Source organism: Gambusia affinis, linkage group LG09 (assembly GCF_019740435.1).
Source record: "Gambusia affinis linkage group LG09, SWU_Gaff_1.0, whole genome shotgun sequence".
Lineage (NCBI taxonomy): Eukaryota > Metazoa > Chordata > Actinopteri > Cyprinodontiformes > Poeciliidae > Gambusia > Gambusia affinis.
In genome coordinates this window covers 13389377-13413910 of record NC_057876.1, presented here as the reverse complement: position 1 = coordinate 13413910, position 24534 = coordinate 13389377, and the positions used below count along the sequence as shown (strand labels likewise).

General features: G+C 40.9%; 1 protein-coding gene across 1 annotated transcript in view; it reads right to left on the bottom strand.

Moving 5' to 3' along the window:
• The window catches only part of LOC122837601 (bifunctional heparan sulfate N-deacetylase/N-sulfotransferase 1-like), a 69112-nt gene that overhangs the window by 2311 nt on the left and 42267 nt on the right, over window positions 1-24534 (bottom strand). The window contains exons 2-13 of the mRNA XM_044128049.1: window positions 18288-19316; window positions 13267-13749; window positions 12468-12555; window positions 11978-12132; window positions 7549-7734; window positions 6354-6482; window positions 5525-5707; window positions 5056-5152; window positions 4711-4834; window positions 2886-3060; window positions 2595-2765; window positions 1218-1327 (exon numbers count right to left, since the gene is read on the bottom strand). Coding sequence (XP_043983984.1) covers window positions 1218-1327; window positions 2595-2765; window positions 2886-3060; window positions 4711-4834; window positions 5056-5152; window positions 5525-5707; window positions 6354-6482; window positions 7549-7734; window positions 11978-12132; window positions 12468-12555; window positions 13267-13749; window positions 18288-18833 — 2447 coding nt within the window. The 5' untranslated portion in view covers window positions 18834-19316. The remainder of the gene's footprint in view (window positions 1-1217; window positions 1328-2594; window positions 2766-2885; window positions 3061-4710; window positions 4835-5055; window positions 5153-5524; window positions 5708-6353; window positions 6483-7548; window positions 7735-11977; window positions 12133-12467; window positions 12556-13266; window positions 13750-18287; window positions 19317-24534) is intronic.

Here is a 24534-nt window from a genome sequence, read left to right as displayed (position 1 = left end):
AATACACAACTACAGAAACTACTGCAAAACAAAGTTAAACATAGATGCAGATTTTTTTGTTGTCTATGCAACGGAAATATTTTAAATGACACCAAATGAAACTGAGGGTTGGAAGTGAGGAATATAAAGCAGGCTTTCCACTCCACATGTCCGACTGTTTTTCAATAAAAGGTGAACATCACAATTGCTCTTTTTGCATAGTCAGAGTCAGTGGGTGCAAGATAAAAAAAAAAAGAATAAAGAGTTAATGAGGCTTTTGCTGTGAAGCTCATTTTGTGCCTAATAAAATCAGAAAAGGCCAATTACCCTTATAGATAGGTAATAGGTTTAGGTGATTTAGATGAATGCGCCACACTCAAGACTCAAACACTTTTACAGTGAATCATTCTGCTCGGATCAAATAATCAGGCTGACAAACATTCTTCAATGTAGATGCTGTTACTGAGTGAAGAAGTTAGATATCTCGAATATATGTGAGGTATTGTCTGAGGAAGCATAAAACTGTAGGAATTTTTTTAAAGGAGATAAGGACATTCCTGTCACATTTTAAGACATCTGTGGTTTTATTGGGCTGTGAGAGAAAGCAGAACAACAACAACTGTCTAAACCTTTAAAGATTTAAGACTCTTTTCAGAATAACAACGGATTTGGAAATGTCAAGAGTTAAGGAACTACATTCTTTGGAGATAAACATGTAATTCCAGCCATGTTAATACAAGATAGCAAAGATGGTCTAAAATGTCTACTTTGCAATTATTTTGATTTTGTTTTAGAAGCAACTGTTCTTTCACACAGTGTAGTGTGTTATGCTTTAATACATTTTACTGTGTATACCACAGGCAGATATAAATTTCTTGGTAGTTTGATTCTGACAGGAACCTAGATGGGCACCTCTCAAAAAGACAATAAAACTGTAAAATAAGTTTAAAACATTAATCTAATTTTATTTTAAGAATGTTAACATAAAAAAATATATATACTATTAATTCCTAAACACAAACTTGCATTACCTACAGACCTAAACAGAGAAATCAAAAATTAGCTAAAATTGGGTCAAAGATTTAGAAAAAGCAGAGAATCAAAATTTGGATCATAGCATCTCTAGTTACAGGAAAACATTATTTGGGGTCTAAAAAGCACAATATGAAGAAGCAAATTAGGTTGTAATCTTGGGATTTGAAAAGAAAAGGATCTGAAACGAAAGAGGGGAAACTTACGCTAAAATCTTGTGGTAGTTGATGACGTTGGCAAGGCCAAGAAACTTCTGGATTTTGTCCATGACCGAGGCAGGCTCTGTCTTCAGCATCTGTCCATCCAAAACCAACAACTGGACGAAGACAGGAAGCCAAGTATTAGAAGAGGGACAGCTGTGTATACAGCAGTGCAACATAAGAAAAGAAGTTACACCCACAGGATCTTCCTTTTTTTCCCCCCCATTTTCTTTTTACTACTTTTCTATAATTAAATTTAGACCAATTCCCCTAAAGCACTCAGGTCGGAAGCAATCCTTAAACAGGGGATCAATAATTAATGAGAGAGAGCAACAAGTAGTAAATGTAGCACAGATATTAGCTCTTGGACTAAATACAGTAACTGTAAGTTTGTCTATAAATAGTTTTAAGAGTCTTGCCTATAGAACCACCAGCTCATTAGGTAGCCAAACTGCAGTCCCAAGGTTTTCACATCTATCTTTGTTGAACTGTGGAAACTGCTGACAGAAATCCCCTGGAATTTGTGCAATCCCTGGTAAATGAATCAATAAATCCCATTGGGGAGTAAAATAACAAATGGTCAATATCTCCCACCATTGCATTATTGATCATTTCTGTGGTATAGGTCTTGAAATATAAATCACTGATTCACAAATTTATTTGAGCAGTCTGTCCTCCAGATGTTCAATGGCTGACCGTCCTGGTTTTATAAATTTAATTGCTAATTTCTTGCCAAGAAATATTATTTTAAAAAACATGAATTTTCCCCAATTGTCTACAACTTTTCTGCCTTCAATAGCTCTCTCTCTCCTCTGGGGAGGATTTTTTTTGTGTGTGTGTGTATTCCTTTGTCTTTATTTTTGCATACTTTTGTGAGAGAGTGAAAAACAGAAACCCCCAAAGCTTTTAAAACCACCAGTGTGTTTGAAGATGGACACATTCTGCCAGTATAAAGACTTCTATCCTGTGCACATATTGTGGAGGGCTTAGCTTTGAAAGCAGAAATCAGGCTGCATGAACTGAGAACTTAACGTGGTTCATTTAATTTAAAGAGAACACGGTATTACTAAGAATCTTGCTTTGTAGCACTGAACCCACAGCTAATCACTGCTTGCTCTTACAGCTTGTGAATCGAGACAGACTGGAGTGCTAACGGTTAAATTTTCCTCTGCGAGTGTTCGTAAAGGTCAGTTCTCATCCACTGAGGTCAGCTGGATTTAGAATACTCTCTTCAAGGAATCCAAAGGCGAGAATAATCCCCCTCACCGCCAACTCCCTGCAGGGAATCTTAATAAAGACTTCAGTAACTAAGGAAACTTGTCGTCTTGTGTTTGCTCGCTGATTACACGCTGATCACCGCTTTGTACGTGGAAAACAAACTACCTGGCTGGAATGATAGTGATTCAGCCAGCGCTCCAGGTGGACAGCGTACCAACCCGGCACCAGGCATCGATTCTGGAGAACCCGTAGTTTGATTGGAGCGTCGCGGGCTGCAGTGATGACTTCATTGAAGGAGTACTTCAGCGCCACCGGGTCGTCATGAGCCCTTTGGTGCTGTGGGAGAGCGACTCAGGTTTCAGCAACAAAAATAAAAAATAAATGACTTCCTGAGTGTGATGGCGTTCATTGTGAAAGATGACTAGCTTGGCTGCAGGTGAGAGGACCATGACGGACCTGGTACCAGGAGTAAGCTCTGTCCGCTGGGTTGATGAGGATGGTGATGATCTTAGCTTTAGGCAGAAGAGCAGCAGCCCTCTGAGCAGCCACTTCAGAGTCAAAGTAGTTGGCACTCTTCTCAAAGTAGTAGTCTGAACTGGTGTTGGAGGGCAGAGGGAAGTACTCCATGTACCTAGCAAACAGCAAACACAAAGCGAAGGACTTGAAGCAGCCACAACTACTGATAAAGTGGTTCTTGGTGGAAAAACAGCTAACACCGTGTGGTGTTATGCAAAGCCATTAGCAATAAAACAAATCACTGTTGTATTTTTTTCCCATTGCCTTTGAAAATACAATGCCTTATATTTATTCAACTTGAAAGAGATTAAAACTAAACAAATAAAGCTTGAATAGATCCCCTTGTTTTGTAGAAATGTTGGTCTCAATAACAAAAAGGTTATCGATTTGCAGACTTGCCATTCTAAGCATTTTTCTTGTGTATCACAACAAATTAGAATATCAATACAAAGTTTGTTCATTTCTTTAATCTGATATCAAAAAGTAAAACGCATGCTAAGAATCGTTACACACAGCAATGTGTAAATGAAGGGTTTATTTCTGTTAGTTTTGACGATTACAGCTAACAGCTAATGAAAACCCAAAATTCAGTTTCTCAGAAAAGTAGAATAATGCATAAGAGCAATGAACAGAGGATTTTTTTTTTATACAAATAACGTTTGTTACAGCTTCGGCAGTCACTGGGAAGACTGCTGGCCTGACAGCTGTCCAGTCACAGGTTTCAGTCACTGGAACCTTTCACAGGAAAACTCGTTGTAAAATACGTTGACGGTTCACAGAAATCTGTGTCCCAACTACCTGGGCTACAACTGTCACAGTCCTAGTGTTAAGACACTCCTGAGCAGGCAGCGTCAGAAGTGTCTTATCTGGCTAAAGAGAAAAAGGACTGAACTGTTGCTCAGTTGTCCAAAATCCCCTTTATCCTTTAAATACAACTAAAGGTCCCAGAGTGTGGAGGAAGAACGGAGAGGCACAGAATCCAAGTTGCTAGAGCTCCAGAGTGAATTTTCTACACCAAGTGATGATTTGCAGTGTTGATGCATTTATTTCATACACCTCAGTGTCTGGTGTTTTCTGTCCAGTAGCCTAGACTTTCTACAGACCAAGTCAAAGACCAAAACAATATTTCAAGTCAATTGCTGCCATTATGATAATATGCCTGCAGCAGGACTGGACAATAAATCAATAACAATTTATATACACATTCAGACACATGATCAGTATTAGCAGATAGAATTTTCAATAATTTCATTCAACTCCGATCCAGAACCACAAAGCATTCTGGGGGATATTGCCAGAGGAAAGATTTTAGCAGCTCAACTTCTCATTGCCAGCTAAGAGGAGTTAAACTAACTCAGTCACTCTTCGGTTACCTAGCAACAACCTGTTGAGTAACTTGCGCAGCTGCAGTTTAAGGCTTCACCAGCCTGCTTTATAACTGGTTAAAAAGAAAAAAAACAACGGCATACGGTGAAAACTCTGAAAAAAAAAAAGAGTTACAGTTATGGCACCAGTTTAGCACTATTTCAGATACTTAAAACAAAAAGTTAATAAATAATGATCGACATCGACCAAAATGAAACACTTTAATCGTTCATGATACTTGGTCAATAAATCAATCTAACTTGTCTGTTAAACAAGTTAAGCAGACAAACCAGACACCTCTAAAGCGAGCATCATTTTAACCAACTCAGCATTAGCTACAGGAAGTGAGTGGAGGCAACAGGTGGAGGTCGGAGACGAAACATCTGAACACGTGTCTCACCAGTCAATGCCTCTGTGATAGTTGTGTCCATTGAAGAACTGGATCTCCTCAAACGTCTCCTTGCTGGGGTAGTTGCTGGTCAAGTCAGGATGCATGCCAAGAAATAGGTAAAGTGCTGTTGTCCCTGGAGGAAGGGAAGAGATAAAAAGACAAAACAAAATCTTTTATGGCAATGTCTTAATAAATCTACTCCACCAAACAGCATCATTTAAAATCCAAAATGTAGTAACTAAAGGATAAAAATAGAGCTATAATTCAGAGTAAGAGGTCTGCTCTGAAAAACAAACTCTTAGTATTAGCATTTCTAACTTGGCCTGCAGAGGGCGCTGTAGAGCTGTGACTCACCTGTCTTCTGAGGCCCAATGACAAGCAGCTTTGGGAAGCGGTCACATGTTTTCTCTTTGGACCAGATGTCCTTGTGTCTTTTATCCTCACAAGGATCCTTTAGTCACACAAAAACACACAGACACAATGACATGAGTGGGATTAATTAAACTTCACTTTAATGTGTAGAAATCAAAAGAAGATGCAGATGAGTTAAATGATGACGATGACATCCATCTGCACCCACAGAAAAACAATGAACAGGGCTTCTACATATGTCTTATACTCAAATTCTTTACTTTTTCAGACTTTAATTCTCTCTCTTTCTCTCTCTCTTTGTTTTAAAATGTAAAACTGCACAGATTTCTACAAAGACCTGACTTCAAGTACATAATTTGTTGAGAATATTCAAGGAATGTGTGGAGACTGTTCCAGGCTAATAGGTGATAGAAAAAAATAAATGGTGCATGGTGAAAAACCATGACCTCACCTGCCAGAGGGGATCTCTCTCAGACGGAAACAGGCTGAAGTATTTCTGAGCCAGCTGGATAGGCGGCAGAGTCTGCATCTTCAGGTTGGTCCACGTCTTCACAAACATCACCAAGCTTTTGAAGGTGTACAGACCAAGACGGTCGTTCCCATAGTTGGATAGATGGGTCATGAAAATACTGATCTGCGAACGGAAACACCAAGCAGAGAGAAGTTTACTGAAACAGAAGAAAGGACCAGGAAATAAGAGAATCCTCCCTTGATTAAAATGTACAACTAGCTGAGTAAATTGTTCGAATCATCTGTTGAAAATGCCCAAGATTTCAGGAGTTTAAGAGAGAATTTGTGCTTTTATTCATAACACACTAAGCTAAGGCCTAGATTAAAACGCATTAAATCAAGTAAAACCAAACACATCAATCAGTAATGAACGAACAACATTAAAGCGCTGTCCTTTTGCTAAAAGATAAAAGCACAGCAGTTTTGTGCAACCCATTTAGAGATGAGCCGTCTGAGAGCAATTAGGATCAAACAATAATAAAACTACTGCAAAAACAACCCGTGCCGATTTTTGTTTGGGGAAAGTCACAGTGATGTGAATAAAATCGTCTGCAGTCTATGCAGAGGGGGCCACATCTGTGACCTTTTTCTGCAGTCTCCAACAAACATATGTGAAGAATAGGAGGCATTTGCGCCATTGTGTCCATGAAAATATATCTGAGTCATTTTCCCGCACCCTGTTTAAATTTCAATTTGCACCAGCATCTAAATGGGCTTCAAAGTGCGCAAGACAAAGGCAAATGCTCTGTGTGGGAGAGCGGCTGACTCACAGGGTTCAGCAGAACAGTGAGAAAGAGCTCCCCCCCATTGATGAGCTTGTCCAGTTCGTTTGGGCTGCCTGGGTAGTCTTTGTAGAAGATGGTGTGTGTGAAAAGACCACAAGTCTGCCGGGGCAACACCTGCAATGAGAGCACACGGAGAGCATCACAACAAAAGCTGGAAGCACTGACGCAAACGCGACGCCGGCTCTCCGCTGAGCCGCCGCTCCTCCGGGCGGTTTGCCCCCACACACATTGTTTGTTCACAATAATGTTGTTATTATTCGGCTGATCACGCCAAAGCAAACCTCCCGTTTGCTCTGAGTCTATATGGTAATTCATGGAAATGCATGTACAGTGAAAGGTATCCGGGGAGCCGAATATCAATCATCAGTCCGTGGTGAACGCTGTCCATTCAGGCTGTGATATCTCAAGGACGGGAAGGGAGTTCTGAGACCAGAACACAGGCGCAACAAAGAGAGTGGACTGAGGCTTATTAGCACTGAAGGTCAACTTGGGAAGAAATGAATATGTTTTCTTCTGAACCTCTTGAATATTTTCAAATCCATTTTACCTTATTTACTAAGTTATTCGAAAACCAACTAAGCCGGATCTTTTTAGTCGGCTGTTGACATTTAACTTTTTCCAGACACTTGCTTTCTAATGTCAGTCTTCTTCCTGCAGCCGAGGCCTGCCTGCTGGTGTCTCATGCAATGCTGGATCTTTCGACCACATTACCATCTCTCTCCCAGTGGAAGGAGGCAAAACCCAACAACACAGACGAATGGGCTGCCTCTTTAGGGGAAGTCTGTTGCTTTTCGGTAAAATAACACACAATTCTGCCAATCAACATGAGATTTTCAAGAAAATGAGGAACAAAAAGTTCAAATGGGGAGGTCTGAAACAGAAAACAATCCAGCTGAGATGTTTTCTTATTCCTCTATTAGTGTTTTAAGCGATGGTTAAAATAGGAGAGCAAAGAGACACAGTTGATGGAGCAATGCCAGAGAAAAGCAAAACACTACAGCTCTTATTTGGCTTAAAACTTGTTGATATTGGAGACACACTGAGTAGGTGACTGTAACAGAGTGTAATATCACCATATTGCAACAAAAAATAGATATAATAGGAGGCGCTCTTGAAAATATAGATTCTCGCAAACATAATAGTGTTTCAAAGATGGCTACTAGCGTCGTAGTGGTCTTACGCTGATGCCGCTGTGGATGAATCCCCGTCGGAAGCGAGCGGGTTTTAGGTGAGGGTACTCCTCCGTGCTGGTCACTTTGATGCCCCAAACTTTCTTCCAGGCATCATACAGCTGCATGTGTACAGGATAGACCCCAGAGTGGTGAGGGGCCACCGCGTAGCCCATGTTCGTGGGAATCCCATGCTCCTGAGGAAGAAATTGCACGAGTAGGTGAGGGCAGGTGATAGCGTGCATGATGCATGTAGAGTCGTACATAGACTTTGATTTTCACAGATAATACATTTTAAAAACAGGAATGCAAACGTTATATTTGTAGTCACTGCAGAAATTCGCTTTTGATTGAGGGCAGGCTTTAAATACAAAACTGACTGAGGTATGGATAGATACCCAGACAAACCCATGGGATAAATTGGCAAGTAGTGATGGTTGTATAGACAGAAGGGACAGAAACAGAAGGACTGAAGGTCGATGGTTGGATAACTGGCAGACAGATGGATGAACGGAGAAATGGATAAAACAAGTAGACCTAGATGAGGAACAAACTGTAGAAATACACATAATTTTTTTTTCTCTAGCCACGTTCTCCTTTTATGCTTATTTAGATCTGAAAAACATTTTCATCTATTTCCAGACTTTTCGAGAACCCTGAACATCCATGTCCGAGTTAAAATTAGAAACTCTGATTTTTCTCTGAAGCAAACGGCAGAAATTTAATCATCAGCTGGATACGCGGCGCCTAAAACATGCATGAGACGCTCAGAGAAACACATTGAGGCGTGCAATTCAGAGAACGTCGTCCGAGTGAAGATAACCATAGCGCTTATTTGGACAGTAAGAAAGAGAGGTAGTGTAAGAAAATCAAGTATTCATTCACTTCATGTTGCCTTCAACACAGAGTCGGCGATACTAATACTAATCATTAGAAAATGAGTGATGCGAGATGACACGACCCTGTCTGAAAGAAGGGTAAAGAAAATGATTCAGCTCGAATGTGGAGTATTTACAATATTTGTGCTTTTCGCTTTTAGTTGCGTTTGTGTGTTGCCGTCCAAGAATGAAGGAATTTAAGAGCTTTCCCAAGACATAAAAAAAAAAAAAAACTATACAAGAGAAACGTCTGTCGACTGGCTACTTTAGTAAAACACATAAAACACAGCTGCCTTGAATTTCTGCTTTTAACCAAATCAGGAGCTTGTTAAGAGGAGGTGAATGAGTTTGTCATCTTTATTAAGAAACGGGCAAGAAATATTTCAGAAACGCATAAAAACTTTAAATGCAGCAACTTTATGACCAAAAATTAAGATATTTACTTAATATGCTCAATTTCAGTCTCATCACACATTGGGGGGTTTTTTCAGCATGAGACTTAAGAGCTTTTACAGCTAAATTTGACACCAAGATATTTCATTAAACAGCTTGGTAATAAAATCTTTATCTTCAAGTCAAGCTTGAGTAAATAGACAGTTAAAACATGCAATAGGTCAGTTCGAGGCGTACAACTTGTTTGCATTGAAAGATAAATCCTTCATTGTTTCCCAGTGTCAGTTTTATAAGTGCTGTATTCCTCACACAGAGCTTCAAATGATACAACAGATGAGTCCCACCACCATATTAAAAAACTAGAAAAAACTATGCAGATTTAAGAATTACCTAAGTATAATTTACATCAAGTATTAGCTAAAGCTTTCTATTTAATGCTCACACCCACATTCCCTACTTTACTTTTTCAGGTTTGAAAGCCATTACAGAGGAGCAGTAAAGTGAAGCGCAGGATGAAACTGCTGTGTGTGCAGAAAGAATTTATTCGGAATAAATGAACTTAGACGTTTGTTCGGGGATTTTATTTTTTCTGCTTAGGATTAAGGAGACAAGAAACATCATTTCTGAGTTTTAATCAGATAAATCCCTAATTGTTTAATAAAGTAACCAACACTTGTAATGGAGTGTGGAAACACGACTTTAAAATGATGAATTTGGGCTTGCAGAGAAAAATACTTGCATATTTAACTGTTTAAGATTATTTGATTGCACAAAGAGAAAACTCTGAATCACTGAACCACTGGTTTCTCAGAACTCAACTCAATTTTGTGCGTGTTGCAATTTTTCTGAGCATTGCACAGCTGTGACCTTTGGGTGAATTTGGAAAGACTTCCAAACCTGGGATGATTAACATACCATTTATGAATAATGCTTCTACTGAAAAGTCTGACTTGAAATAGTTTTGGAGTCAGTATTTCTGTCATTTCCCTGTAAATAGGCAACACGTGTTTCTCAACATGGAAAATGTTAGAGAATATGAACAGTGGAATTGCCTCGGAAACTTTCTCGAACGTCGCGGGTGTTAAATCCACCATTATTATTATTATTATTATTATTATTATTATTATTATTATTAGGGCTGGACTCTTCAGAAAAATGTGTGAATTTTTAGCAGGTGAGAAGCTCATAAAGGTAGAAAAAAATTAAAATGAGAAAGAAATAAGTGTCTATAAAAACTGAATTCATCATATCCAGTTTAATACTTCTCCTTTGTGCAGTCTCAGTTATTTTCCAACAAAAGATTTCCTTTCTCAAGGTCAATGTTTGGACAGTGTGAACTCAGCTTAAAGTCACGGTTAGTATATTTCCTGCTTGACGTTATGCGGGGCAAACATTCATGTTTCACAGCAACAAACAGCCAAACCTCCTGGTTGTAAAGAGACGGCCACAAGCTACTGATGATCACCTAATTGTCTACATCTGATTAGCAGCACCAGGCAGCTAATCAGCTAAATCCAGTGAAAGTAGCAACATTGTTTTCACACATCACTTTTCCCAAATTCTCTTCATTTCAGGTTAGTAAATAACGAGAGTGTGGAATCTGGTGTGTATTTTTGCACCAATGAGGTTAAATTTGAATACATGTAGACCTTGGAAAAAATTTGAGTGCATAAGCTCTGCAAATAAAAGAGGGTGTAGCATTTCTTATTTACCATGGATGCATGGGTGTCAAAAAAAGAAGACAAAATAATAGATGTTTGTCATGTTAGAAGCTGATGTTCTCCACCACAAAATGTTGCATTTTCCTTCTCGATTCTGCATCTATTTCTAGTCAGGTTGTGCCTAACTACGAAAAACAGCGCTGCAAAAATCAAGTTGAATAAGGAAATGTTTCAGCTGCAGAAAATGACACCAACATTTGTTGTTTATTTGCCCCAGACTGTGAAAACATAGGCTTTGGCCATTTAATCTTAGGTAAACCTACAGTTAAGGTCAAACCCACAGCACTTTAGATCAACCAGCAAATTGTTTTTGACAGGAAATGAGACCCATATCTCTTGAAAATCAGTAAAATAATAAGAGAGGAGTAGAAACATTTATATGGTTTTATTTATATTTGTTTTACAACTGCATGTCAAAATGATTAATAACTTTCTAAACTGCAACCTGCATGTTTCCCCTGGTATTTTTTTTAAAGATTTTCCCTTTGGTGATTAACTCTTAGACTTTGAAGTTGGATCTTTACAGCCAGTTGAAGGCTAAATTATCCAAAGCTACTATTATTCACAGTCCATTAACGAGAGATTAATTCACACTTGTTCTTTGTTGAAAATATTATGGTTCTAAGAGCCAGCATACACAGAAAAGACATGGTGTGAGAAAATTTCACTTAGTTAAATTTGAGACTTCAAGATATTTTTGTAATTATAAACTTTGTTCCTCATGATTTCAACTTAAGATCTACAAGAATTTAAAAACTATAAAAACTTCTGTTAACTTAAAAACCCTAATTTAATTAATAAGTACTATGAAACATTAGGAAACAAAAACAGAATTGTTAATATTATATTAGTTCCCTAAACAAACATAAAAAGGACCATTTCAAAAGCTGAAATAGTTCTGGAGTTCTGTTGCAGCATGAAACGGCTGAATTATTCTGCCAAAACTATTTGAAACTAAATAAATTACAGTTTTCAGTGCAATTCTCAAATACCAAAAATGACATATAGATAAAGCAAAAGTTTGAAGGAATGAATGTGAAAATGAAAATAAATATAACTCTACGACCTATTTTTAAAAATTTTGCTGTATTTCAGACCTTTTATAGGATAAAACGGAGATGCATAAATGTAAGTATGTTTTAAGACCACCAAGAATGTTACTGATGAATTTAAAAAAAATCTGAATTTTTTACTAGTTTTTTGGTTTGTTTGATTTGAATTAAAATCAACTGTAGCAGTTGATTTTAATCGTCGACTGCTACAATTAAAATCATACTTCCTTTCACAGTGACTCATATAAACTAAAACTCAACTGGAACAGATTCGCTTTTCGTTTAAACAAAAATCAAAGAAACTTCCAGCACAAAGGGCTAAACAAGGATGCCTCTGATTCACAGCCTTCAGTCAAAGCTGTGACCTTTGACCCTCCCCCCCCCATTATGACTCACCATGGCAAATTTCTTGTTGAGCAACATCTGCTCGGCCAGGACAGACTGGTTGTGGAATAAATGGGGCTGCATGTGGCTCCACATGTGAGGAAACCACCAGAAATCCTTCACATGGGACAGCAGCAGGTCATCTCCCAGGTCCTCCTCATCCGATCCTGAGTGAGTCAGAGGGTGGGAGAGGAAGACAAGAGATTGAAACAAGCCAAGGGGGTCGGCAGGAAAAGGGGGATTTAGGAGGAAATTGAAGAAATAAAAATAAAGCAAGACGAGTTGAGACAAAGGTAAAGTGGGAGCAGCGATGGAGAAAGGAAGGAAATGAAAGTCAGTGAAGCAAAAGGAAGAGACGTTCACGTATTAGAGTGAAGGATGAGCAACAGCAAGAAAAGAAATCAAAGGTTAAAGGACAGCAAAGAGCAAGAGCAGAAAAAGCCTTAAAAGTGTTTCAGTTTAGGATGTTTTCTGGCTCCGTGTGAGCTAACTAGCATCTTACCAGCATGGAAGAATTTCCCTGAGAAGCCCAGATTGAAGGTGAAGTTGGGCACATGGGTGCGCAGCTCCCTCTGCGTCTCCAGCAGGGCCTGAAACGGTGGGAGGGGAAGAAGAATGAGTCAACAGATAATGAGCACAAACTGGCGCATGAGTACATTAATGAGCAACGTGTGCCCACATATATCTTTAATTCTGAGAGTTTCTCTCGGTAAACATCCAACATCCACTCCCAGCTGCCGCCTCTCCTCTCCCCCATTCTGTTTGATATTTCGCTTCCCTCTGATTCGGGTGTTTGTTTCATTTGATCTAAATGCTGGATGAGGCTCCCCGCACGCAACACGACTCCCCCTCCGCCACTTTCAAACTTCTCAATCTTGTCGTGGAGTGGGATTCGTTCCTAAAACCTTGCTGCTGTGGAGGCCTTGAAGCCTCCACCGTAAGTTTTTTTTTTTTCCCCCCCTTCCACCCGCCGTCTCTGCATGCGAGGGGAGGCTTTTCTGCTCTGAGGGGACGAAAGCAAGAAGCTTTTCGACATTCTTTGTATGCCTCCGAGTCCCTGAAATATTCATCGTCGCAGAGGTTTTGTGACAGCGCGAGCGGCGGGGCCTGTCAGCTTTGAGCAGCCTGCTGGGATGGATCCATTCAAAAACGAAAAGAGGAGAGAGAAGAAGGGGTTTCTGTGTGACTGGCAGAGGATAGGACATGCTTTGTGTGAGGCCATTTTATTTTTGAATCATAGCAAAGTGCTGTTGAAAAGGCAGCCAGATTAGAAGATAAGCGAGGCTTGTTTTGCAACTCACCTTTACATCAGGCACCTTCATGCGGGTGCCTTCCTTGCCCACAAAGATGTCGTCGATATCCACCAGGATGTAGCGCTCCAGTGACAGCGAGAGCCTCTTCCCGGTTAGAAAAGCCACGGCGTCCACAAACACCAGCTTGTGCAGCCAAAAATTCAAATTATTGCCAAACAGGACCCTCTGGATGCCATCGTGAAGCCCCAGGTCCTGCACCACCGAGGGCAGCATGGCCGCGTTCTGTCCCAGTGACGCCACGCTCTCGGCCGACTGGGTCTTCGCCATCAGCACGGGCTCGTAGGTGGAGTGGTTGGACTGGAACACGGTCCAGTCGTCCCCCGGCAGGGGACCGGGCAGCATCTGGCCCGCCCGGGTGATTAAGAGGAGCGGCGACTTAGGGTTGACCGTGCAGTCCTTCAAACCCAAGTTGGAGTGGAGAAAGAGGGGGAAGCCTTTGAGTTGCGCACTCAGCAGACTGTTTTCGTTGGCCTGGTTGACACAGAGAGACAAGACAGAAACGACAACAATTACTTGTACATATTGCAAATAACTCCCTATTTTCTTTAGTCGCGTGTGTGAAATAAGGCGTGTCAGGCCTACTCAACGGTGAAGGCATTAAGCCGCTCCGACCTGCTAACACTCAATCTGCTGTGCTACAATGAAAAAGCTCCTGCGGCTCTCAGATTGACGCATTAGTGGCAACAAACAAATCATTCTCTGACTGTTGTCTTTTCTTTACGTTCGCTCTTTGTGCTAATTGCCGTGCGTCATGTAAAGACGCACTGCAATACTTGATGCCCTTTATTGTGTCAATATTTCATCACATAACCAAACTAGGGTAAACTTGCAACATTATGCAATTGTATCACAATAATTTCTGGAACAATTTAGCAAACAGCAGAATTTGCTATCATGACAGGGTTGATATGCAAACATATTTGGTGATGTGTTTGTTTTCATCCTCATTTGCGCTGATAATTCTGAATAAAATCCAGTGAAACCTTTCATAGCTTTCAGAAAGTCACCCAATAAACTGAGTTGTGATTTAAACTCAGGATGATTATAGCTGTACTGTGGAGGTCTTGGGGGTTTGTTGACAGGATGGGCAAGAAGAGCAATAATTGGAGAAGGAAGCCACGAGGGCGATGGAAACCGACCCTGCACATTACTCTCAACATACCATCATCATGATGAAACATGGTGGTGGTGACAGAGACAGAGAGACTGGTCAGAGTTAATAGGAAGATGGATGGAGCCAACTATCAGGCAATACTGGATGATCTTTGCTGGGGGCTGCAAAACACCTACAACGGGGGCGAAGCTGGATAACAACAATCGCACAACCTGAATATGTTTACCTTTAAGCAAATTCATGTGTTCGAATGGTTCAGCTAAAGTCCAGATGTAAATCCATTTGAGAATTTCTAGAAGGACTAGAAAGTTGATTGTCCCAAACAAACAATATTGCTAAGCTCCAGCTATTTGACTAAAAAGCTGTCCAAATTTCTACTTCACAATCAAACTGCTTCGCATTCAGTCGTAAAGTGACCGAGTGTGTAAAGATTTACGGTAAATATTATTACTACGTTAGCAAGGCACAGCCAGAACCTCCACACCCTACATCAGGGGTCTCAAACTCCAGTCCTCAAGGGCTGCAGTCCTGCAACTTTTAGATGTACCTCTGCTGCACCACACCTGAATAGAATAATTAGGTCATTAGCAAGACTCTGGCGAACTGATCTACAGAAGGAGGAGGTACTTAAGCCATTTCATTCCAGTGTTTTGTACCTGTGCACTTCGAAAAACTTCGAGGACTGGAGTTTGAGACCCCTGCTCTATATGATGTTGTAGGATGAAGCTAAAAGTTGCTGTTGTTTATCTACCAAGATGTGTAGATTGACGTGACACTAAATATGAAAATCAGTGCTGAAGTCACTGTCTTAATCTTGATCTTAAAATTTGAACAAAACCGATTCTGTTTCAAACAATATCTTTTCAATTCATATATACTTTCAGGTTGAAACAGTTGAAAAGTAACAACTTTAACAAATGATTTTGAAACAATGAAAAGAGAAGAGGTGCTTTGCACAACCAAAGCAAAGCAACAAAGGCAACGAGCCTTCACTTAGTTTTACAGCTCAAGTCTGACACCTTGAACATAAAGGATGCCTGTGCCTCAACAGGAGGCTCCTGAAGCATATCAGATTCCTATGAAAGATAAATGAAAGCCAAAACTTAACAACAGAAATGTTCAGCATAACTCCGAGCACGCAGAGGGGAACCTGACCCAAGAGGGAATGCAAAAATAATCCTGTGCTAAACTTTTAAAAACTTTAAAAAAATAATAAACATTCAAATTTTCTTAACTTTAATTTAGTATTCAAATGGGATTAGGTGTCCAATGTAATGGGTTTCAGGTTGGAATCAGAAAAAAAAAGTCTTGACATGGATATCTGGTCGCCCTGTATTTAATAAACAGAAAAACAATCAAGCAGGGATCTGAAACAGGACCCAGTGTTTCGGGTGACCATCTATTGTAAGCCACATTTTCAGCAATTCTGAAATATTATATCTAGAGATGCACAGAGAAATCGGTCAATGACGATATCTGACAATTGTCAGCTTGGTTGGCTCTCAACCTTTCTATGAAATTGGATTTGAAAATATTTACAGTATTTTGTAAGTCACAGAATTAAAGAGGAACAACCTGCTTGTGAAACAGACCAGAGAAATCCAATGCAGTTGATTAAACATAGGAATAATATAAAAAAACTGAATATAGTTCAAGAGTTGAAATATGTGATATTTCTAATTATTTAAGCTTTTTATATTTCTGAAACCCTATTTGACAACAACTTCTCTCCTTCCCATGCAGATTGACGTCACCTCTGCTCCTAACATAAATAACTACGGCTCCGGAAAGACTAGAGGAAAATATTTTCGACACTGGTCCTCTTATTGATAGATGTTTACGGATGCTCTGTATTTAATCTTACCAAGCTTTGGCCAAGAATGGTCAGAGCTGTCAAACATTTGAAAACTGTATTATTTCCCTTCTACTACACAATCATCCACTGCTTTGTGCTGGTCTATCACGTAAAACAAATCCCACTAAAATACAAGAATTCAGATCAAAAACCAGAGAAGGGGCTCCACAGATCTTTGTCTGCCAAACTGTGAAATCTGTGGTACTTTTCACGGATTAATCTAAAGAATTGAGATCGGTTTGTGTCTGTGTGATAGACTGCTGGTTGTCAAGATGTCTGTTCTGTGCTGATGACACCCTTTTCAGTTTAGAAGACTTTTTATGCATGAATGACTCATAGGTCAGAGGGAAGTGTCTAAAAAAAAAAAAAAGTAGAAATGAGAGAAAAGACAGACTTTCAGAAAGCCTGGAGAAATATTGATCAAAACAACTTCAAAAGATTAGAAGAAAGTCTGGCGGCTAGAAGAAAGCGTGAAGAAAAGAGGGCTTGTTTTAAACATTTGAACTCCAACATATACAATCTAATGGGTATAGTTGGCATTTCTGTCAAATGTGGGTTAAACTGTCTAAAAAATCTTTTAAGATGTTGTTACCAATCGGCCTTTATGTATAACATATTATGATCCAGGGGTTATACAGTCTAGATCTGTAAAAAGTAAAAAAAGAATATATATATTGTCGGGGCGCCGAAGCAGTCCACCGGTGGCCCACAGTGCTTTTGCATTAAAAGATGTTAAGTTGACAGGAAATGTATATGTTACAGGGAAACATCGTCACTGAACCGCTATTTAAACCCACAACTTGTCTTAAAATAACAAATTTTAAAAAATCCAATTATAATGAATTATTTTAATCCAAATTACGTCAGCGGCTCCATCAAGGGGCCATAAATGCTAATATTTTAACACAGACCACAGATACATAAATGTAACACTTGTTTATTGAGATTATCAATGCTGTTAAATTTGATTTAATGGTTTCAGAATACATGAATTAATAATTTTGGTAACACTTTATTTGACGGGTTGTGAATAAGACTGTCATGACACCGTCATAAACATGACATAACACCGTCATAAACATGATATAACACCTGTCATGAACATGAGTAAGTCTTCATGAATATTTATGACTGTTGTCATAAAGTGTCACTGTAAATCATGACACTTTTAATATAAAGTTGACATTATTCAAAATGCCTTCGTTATGACAACTTGACATTAACCCAGAAATCATGATCTGACTGAAATTTGTTATAAAAGTGTTACTGATTAAACTTTAAAAATTATGCAGCTTTATGTTATTAAAGCTATGTTTTTAGGAAAATAATAGATTATTCTCCTAAAAACATAAACAAGCAACGCTTAGCCTGGCGGGGGCAGGGAGGGCCAGTCGGGGGGCCGCCAGGCTATATATATATATGGGCTCATGTTATAGCAATGTGATAGGAAATGTTTCCGTGCAAACATTTCAGAAAGCACATTTTTTATGTGACAGATCCATTAAGATGCACATCTTCGTTCTTTCTCAACAGGCAGTAAAATCCCACCAGGATAACTTTCATCTGCCGCCCCCCAAACATCTCCATCCATGCCTCCACACTTCTATATTCTCTCCATGGCTCAGAAAGGGTGATTAAAACCATAAGACCTGAAAGATGGCCTCAGGCAAACAGAGGCCTCTGGGGATAACTCAGAGAGCAAGAATGCGGGAATAAGAGTTATAGACTGAAACATAAATAAAGGAGAGAAAGGCAAGAGACACTACAAAGACAAAGTGTAGAAAACAAGAATTAACAGACTGCTAGAGAGGAGCAAAGGATGCCAGATTGCAGAAAGAGAAAGAAACAGATATAAAGAAACCAGAAGAGAAACGTAAGATAGAGCAAAGCAGCTGAGTGATATTGAACAAGGCAGGTCTTTCCAACTCTGTAAATCCCATCTCCTTGGAGATGGTGGGAGCCAGATGGACAGGGCAGAAGGTGTAAAGGAGAGGGGGGAGGGAGGTGAGAGAGGCACAGGGAGTGCGGCGGTGTCCTAACCTTGAAGAAGCCGATGATGCCCACTCCGTACTCTACACAGTATTTATCCAGAAGCTCTCGGTTCCAAGCGTCCAAGTTCACATACTTGAGAATGTTTTCATAAATCACCAGCGTGAAACGCCCCCTCTCCTTGTCCGTCAGGGTGGGCATGTCCCCCTTCCCGGGAGAAATCTCAGTCCGGTACTTGAACCGGCCAGACTCCAGAATGGCCACGATCTCCTGCCCCAGTTGAGAATATTGGCTTTCCACAAACACCAGAACCACAGGATCTGTCCTGGTCCCTCCGAGGTCCACCCCAGAACCCCCCGGGACGCTCCGCACGGGCAGCAGCCGGGACGGAACCACCCTTGGGTAGTCCGAGTCCGCGGAGGCTCCTTCGGGGCCAGACAAGCCCACCGCCGAAGGCTCTGGCTCTCGCTTGACGCCATAGAGGAAGTAAGAGAAGATGAAAACGCTGACTGTGCAGAATAGGAAGAGGATGAGCAGGGAGGTCTGCAAGGGAAGGAGGCGGACCAGCCGACGGAGGCGTGTCACGCATCCCAGCATCGTCTCTCGCCGCACTGCTCCGCCCCACCAACACGCCAAGGGGACAGTTCCTCTCAGCGCAGGCAAAGAAAACAAAAAACAAAAAGAAACAAAGAGGCAGGCAGAAATTTCTCACAGCAGAGTCCGGATTGTTACAGAGCTAAGAATGGAGGTAGCAGCGACAGCAGCTACTGGGAAAGGAAACAAGACGGTCACGTTGGCGCTCCCTCATGTTGCAGTGCCGCTTATGTCACCATGGCAAAGAAGTGGAGGGTTCGTGGGCCGCCGGTACACACTCGTGCCAGAGCGCGAGCTGCAGAAGAGGGCGAGTCACCGGGGGAGACGGGTGGTGGAGGAGTCCATCACCTATCCATCACGTGAATCCTCCAACCATATCCTGTCGGCAATTTGCCCCGCTCTTCTGCCCGGAGAATAATCTCTAGAGGAAGCCGAGGCTGAGCAGGTCATCAGAGCAGCATCGCTCCCTCGGGGTGCACTCCACTCCTAGGAAAAAAACAAAAGAAAAAGAGAAAAAAGTTCAGTTGAAATCCAGCAGCACGATACCAACTCCTATAGAACAAACAGCAGGCTGCGTTAGGCTGCTGTGTGGGTTCGATGGCGTGTGGGAGATGCATGTGTATTATCAGAAAGTTCACTCTGAAGTAATCCTACTCATAGAAACAGCTGCCAGATTCACCCTACACACACACATACCTAAAGTATTTACACCCCTACAGCTTCTCTCTTTTTGTCTTGTCACGACAACAACGGTTCAATAACGGTTCCTACACATTTAAAAAAAAAAAGAAATTTGATCCCTCTTCAGTCAATTTAACTACTTTTATAGTATAAACACTAAAGTTTGCTGCGAATTTCAATGTAAGGGTTTCACTTTGCATATGAAACCTGCAAACGAAAAGAAAAAAACAGAGACCAAATGACAGAAGATTAGGAAGGAATGAAGAAAGCAAATAAGAAAGAAAAACAAAAAGGAAGGACACAGGAATTAATGGGTGGAGAGACATAATGTAGGAGAGAACGAAGGACAAAACGAAAAGAAGAAAAGAATGGACACTAGTGAGGATGGAAGGCAGGGGGAAGGAAGGACAAGACTTTACGGAGAAAGGAAAATGTGAATGGAGGAAGACAAGACACAAAAAAGGACAGAAGGTAAAAATGAAGCTAAAAACTGAGAAAAAGAACGAATGAAGGCATTAAAGACGAGATAGGGATTGTGGGACAGAAGGAAGAAAGGCAGTAAACACAGGGAAGGATAAAAGAAAGAAAAGTTACTGAAGAAGGAGGTACACAAGTGGAGAAAAGCATCTTCACAGCATGGTGCTGCCACCACCATGTTTCAATGGGAGATGCTGTGTGACCAATTACAAACATGACTTTTTTTTTCTTCGAGCCACTCCTCCATAAATTTTGATTGATTTGTGGAATTCACCATTAATAGCTGACCTGTTGCCAGGTATTTCCACCTGAGCTGCAGTTCTCTCCAGCTCCTCCACTTTTACTACAGAATCCTGCAAGTCGATGCAGCAACCCTGCAACCCTGAACACACCAATAAATCAAATATCCCGGTTCTTACAGACACGACACAATTCATAGGAGGAATGAAAGAAAGAGAGATCCAGCACGAGCTTGTTCACAGTTCAATCCAGTGAAAACGTGTGACAGCACACGAGTGAAGCCATCAAGCCCTAAAAACCCCCACACAGAACCAGCACCACAAAAAACAAGCCGAAGGAGGGGAAGCAATCCGAGCGCAGAGGCGTGGAGAACAGTGACAGACAGACCTGGCAATAATCAGACCCTCTCCTTTGTAGCAAAATCCTTCAGCGCACTCGATATACATTTTCATACTCTCTGCAGACCGAACATAATACCTCAGCCTTTTTAGACTATCTCTATCAAGCCATGTGTGAAAGACCCAGGATGCGGCGTGAGAACAGTGTAAAGCTCGGCACTTAGAAAAACATATTTTGCCCATTTAGAGTGCTGGTGGGAGAAACAAGACGGAGCATCATTACCTTTGCATAGAAAATCCTCTGACCATTAAGTTGGAGAGCTATTGTGGTGCAACGCCTCCTCTTTATAAAACCCTCGACACCACATTAGAGTCGCATCCTTCTTAACTCCAAGGCAATAAACACTGACCACCAAAACTCTTCTCGACTGACACAAATAGGCATAAAAAGGATGCGATAATGGTATTCTGGTTTAATTAAAGGTGAATAACATTAAGCATATAAGTTTAATATCTCTTTACAGGTAATCTATTGATTACCAAAATAATAATTCAAACAGACGCAGCAGGACATGAGAAGAGAAAACGGTTGTATATGTCCAATGCAGTTGAGACTCGTTCTGGCATTTCTCTACAGCCTCCATGCTTCCAGCCAAGATTAACAAGACGCATTAAATCTCGCTGCGAGTAGAAAGGCAAAAATCACACTTCAGTTTCTCTGACTGGTGTCCAACTTTCCTCTTCACAGAGATACAGAGACTAATGTAAAGAGAGAGACCGTGAAAGGAAAAAAAAAAAAAAAAAGAAAAAATAGGTGGGTGTTCAGAGGACGTATCATGGTGCAACAGACAAAAACCAACAGCTCCGGTCGCCTCGAGATCTCCCGGGGCGCCTTGTTTGTTTGTTCATTTCTAAGGCAGTCGAGGTTCGTGCCACAGCATATCAAAGTCTGATTAGCCCCAGGAAGTGACTCCTGCTGGAAACAGCGAAGCAGACGGCCACGTGAGAGTGACAACTTCACATGACACGGAAGCCGAGGAGATGTTTCTTAGACCTCTCCGGCAAGAGGGCTTGAATCTACTAAAAGGAAACCAAAACTCATACAGCTGCAAAAATGAGAGAGAGTAGCAAACAAGCACGGGTTGCTTTCAGATTTAACCTTAGGTAAAAAATACCAGTTTCACAGTATTTACATGAAAATTTTAAAACAGAAAATGTATAACATGCTCAAGTAATTATACAAAAAAGGCAAAATAGCCTTTTTTGGTGCATTTCTATATATATGCTTTGCAGATGTTTGCATTTTACAGAGTGACAACAGATGGCTTTATTAATTTAGTTGTTCTGATTACTTTGCTAGTCAGCTACTGAACAGACTGAGAACTCACAGCTTTGCAAGTGCAACTTTAAAATCAACTTTTGTCATGATATTACCGATGAATGGAACTCTTTTAGGTTGCAAGTCAATAATTTGGTTATGGAATAGAGGGAGGTGCAACCCACATTTCCTTGTATTCTTTTGGGTACAAGGAAACGCACCAGCCTTCTTTCAGCCTGCTGAAAAGCAGTGCTCAACAACCATCACGGAAACATGTCCTGCTTCATGCAGAGTTTTAGAGGGAAAACTCTGGTCACTTCTACTGGTATTACAATTTAAGGACTTTAAACTGTAGAAAATATATGATAAAAGATATTACACGTTTCAAAATCATAACTGTTTGAAACCTTGTCATTTTCTTATACTGACAATCAGCCCTTGACTTGTTAAAGATCATCTTCACCTTTCAGCAAATTAACATTTTTAAAAATACACAACAGAATAATTAAAAAACTCTTTTTACATTGCCCATTAAAACAGAATACAAAAAAAAATCCTATTTAATATTATGTATTCTGAAGACAGTTCAGAAACCCTTCCTCTGACATTTGTATATTAATTAGTATTTTTGTGTTTGTTTTACAAATTTATAGTATGGAAGTGGGGGTCATATTGCTTTTTGCAACAAGCTGGAGATCAATGTCTATAATAGAGGATAAGCTACAGAAAATGCACAAGCTGCAACAGTAACCTGAAACTCTTTCTTTATATTTATAAGCATATTATGTCTAATTATTTAATAAAACAGTAAAACACATCTATTTTTTTTCTGCTTTTTTTTAAAGCAATTTCTTCATTTCCTGTCTAGGTTGGTTAGGAAAAAGTCTCTAATTTATTTATATTTTGTTCATGAGTAATCAGGCTCAAGATGTGCTATCTTTGGCCGATGTCCGCAGGGACCCAATAAGCTCCACTGCGACTCTAATGACCCTGCTGACATGACTTGGGAGCAGACTTAATGGTGACAAAACACACGCAGAGAGCCGATGCCTCGCTTCTTGCCCAGTTCACAGCAGACATGACTGCCTCCCGATGTTGACCTTCAGAAAGTGATGTGCAGCTGAAAGAAAAGGACGAAGACGGTGTGAGAGATGGAGGGCGATGGCATGAGACGAGAGGGTGAGAGCCGCGGGGATAAGTTAATGGAAACCTCTGGGCCCAGAGAGCGAGGCAGTGATATTAGGAAGGCTAAATAGAGAGCAGAATACTTTAGGACATGATGAGAATATTGGATCAACTGCACAAAATAATGGCTAATGGATCTCAAATGTCTGCATGCCCACCTCACCTAATGCGTCTTCCACTTTACCCTCCGCAGGTACCTTCGGAGAAGCCACGTGAAAGTCTGAGATCCCCTTTCTACAAAATAATTGATTCACGAACGGAGAGAGAGGAGAAAAGGGGAGCATGAATATTTCATGTTTTTTTTTTTTTTTTTTTGCAGAAGCCAATGAGAGGTATAGCCGGCAGACATATTGGGGAGGTAAGAACCAGCCAAAAGGTTTCAACACAACGGAGTGTTTCAGACTGCCAAAGAAACTCAGTCTTAACTCATGCATAAAGAAGAAGAGGAAGAGGAACGCGTGTGTTAACAAACCTTTTCATTCTCTGTGATGGAAAGAGCCGTGACTGAATGTGAGCTATGTAATTGCACACGTGGACTAGAAGTCTGGCAGGAGGGCCAGCGAGAGAGAGAGAGAGAGAGCGAGAGAGAGAGAGGGAGGAGGGGGGTGAAGAACCACAAGATGAAAGGAAGGAAAACAGTAAAGGACAGAGAATGAAAAACAGTGAGCAAAAAGACGGAAAATCTAATTTAGGGGAGGAAATAAAGAAGAAGAATGACCCCTGAGGGCGACCATCAATCTGAAAAATTCAAATGTTCCCCTCATTATTTTATGGCAGCTGAGAAACGCGGAGAGAATAAACAATAGCAGGTGACGGACGAGAAGACGGAATAATGCTTTTCTTCGAAGTGGGTGGTCACTCCAAACCTGCTCGCTCGACAGCACGGGCAGCGGGCCAGAACCATACTGTTAGATTAATGAGAGATGAAGAGGAGCAGGGAGACTGAGGCTGCTCCTCAGCTGTAACAACTCTTGGAATAAACAACGCAGCAGTTGGCCATATGTAGCCTCCTCGCGCGTCCTGCTCCCTACTTCACCTCCCTCCCACCTCTGCACTGCTGCTGCACTTTGTTTAAAGTGTGAATAAGACTAAGTGGCACGGGGATTTGCGAGGAGAGTCAGTACATTAACGCCATCAGACTACATGTTGGTGATCCCCTGGACAAATAAACTTCTAAAGGAGAGCCAGACCCTCACTGCCCCCTCAGGATCCGCCAGTGCCTTCGCCCCTCCCCCAACCCCTCATTCCTGTCATCTCTCCTTGCCAATCTGTTCCCCTTGCTGCTGACTGACAGAAATAAACGATGACCCTCTGTGATCACCCGCTACAGGCCTTGGCAACCACACGTTCTCCATGGAAACTCTGGAGATGCATCGTGATCAGACGGATGGAAACGGCACAGAAAGGGGGCAGTAATCCATAGGACACTCATCAAAAGGCTGCTGCTGCTGCCGTTATCACTTTT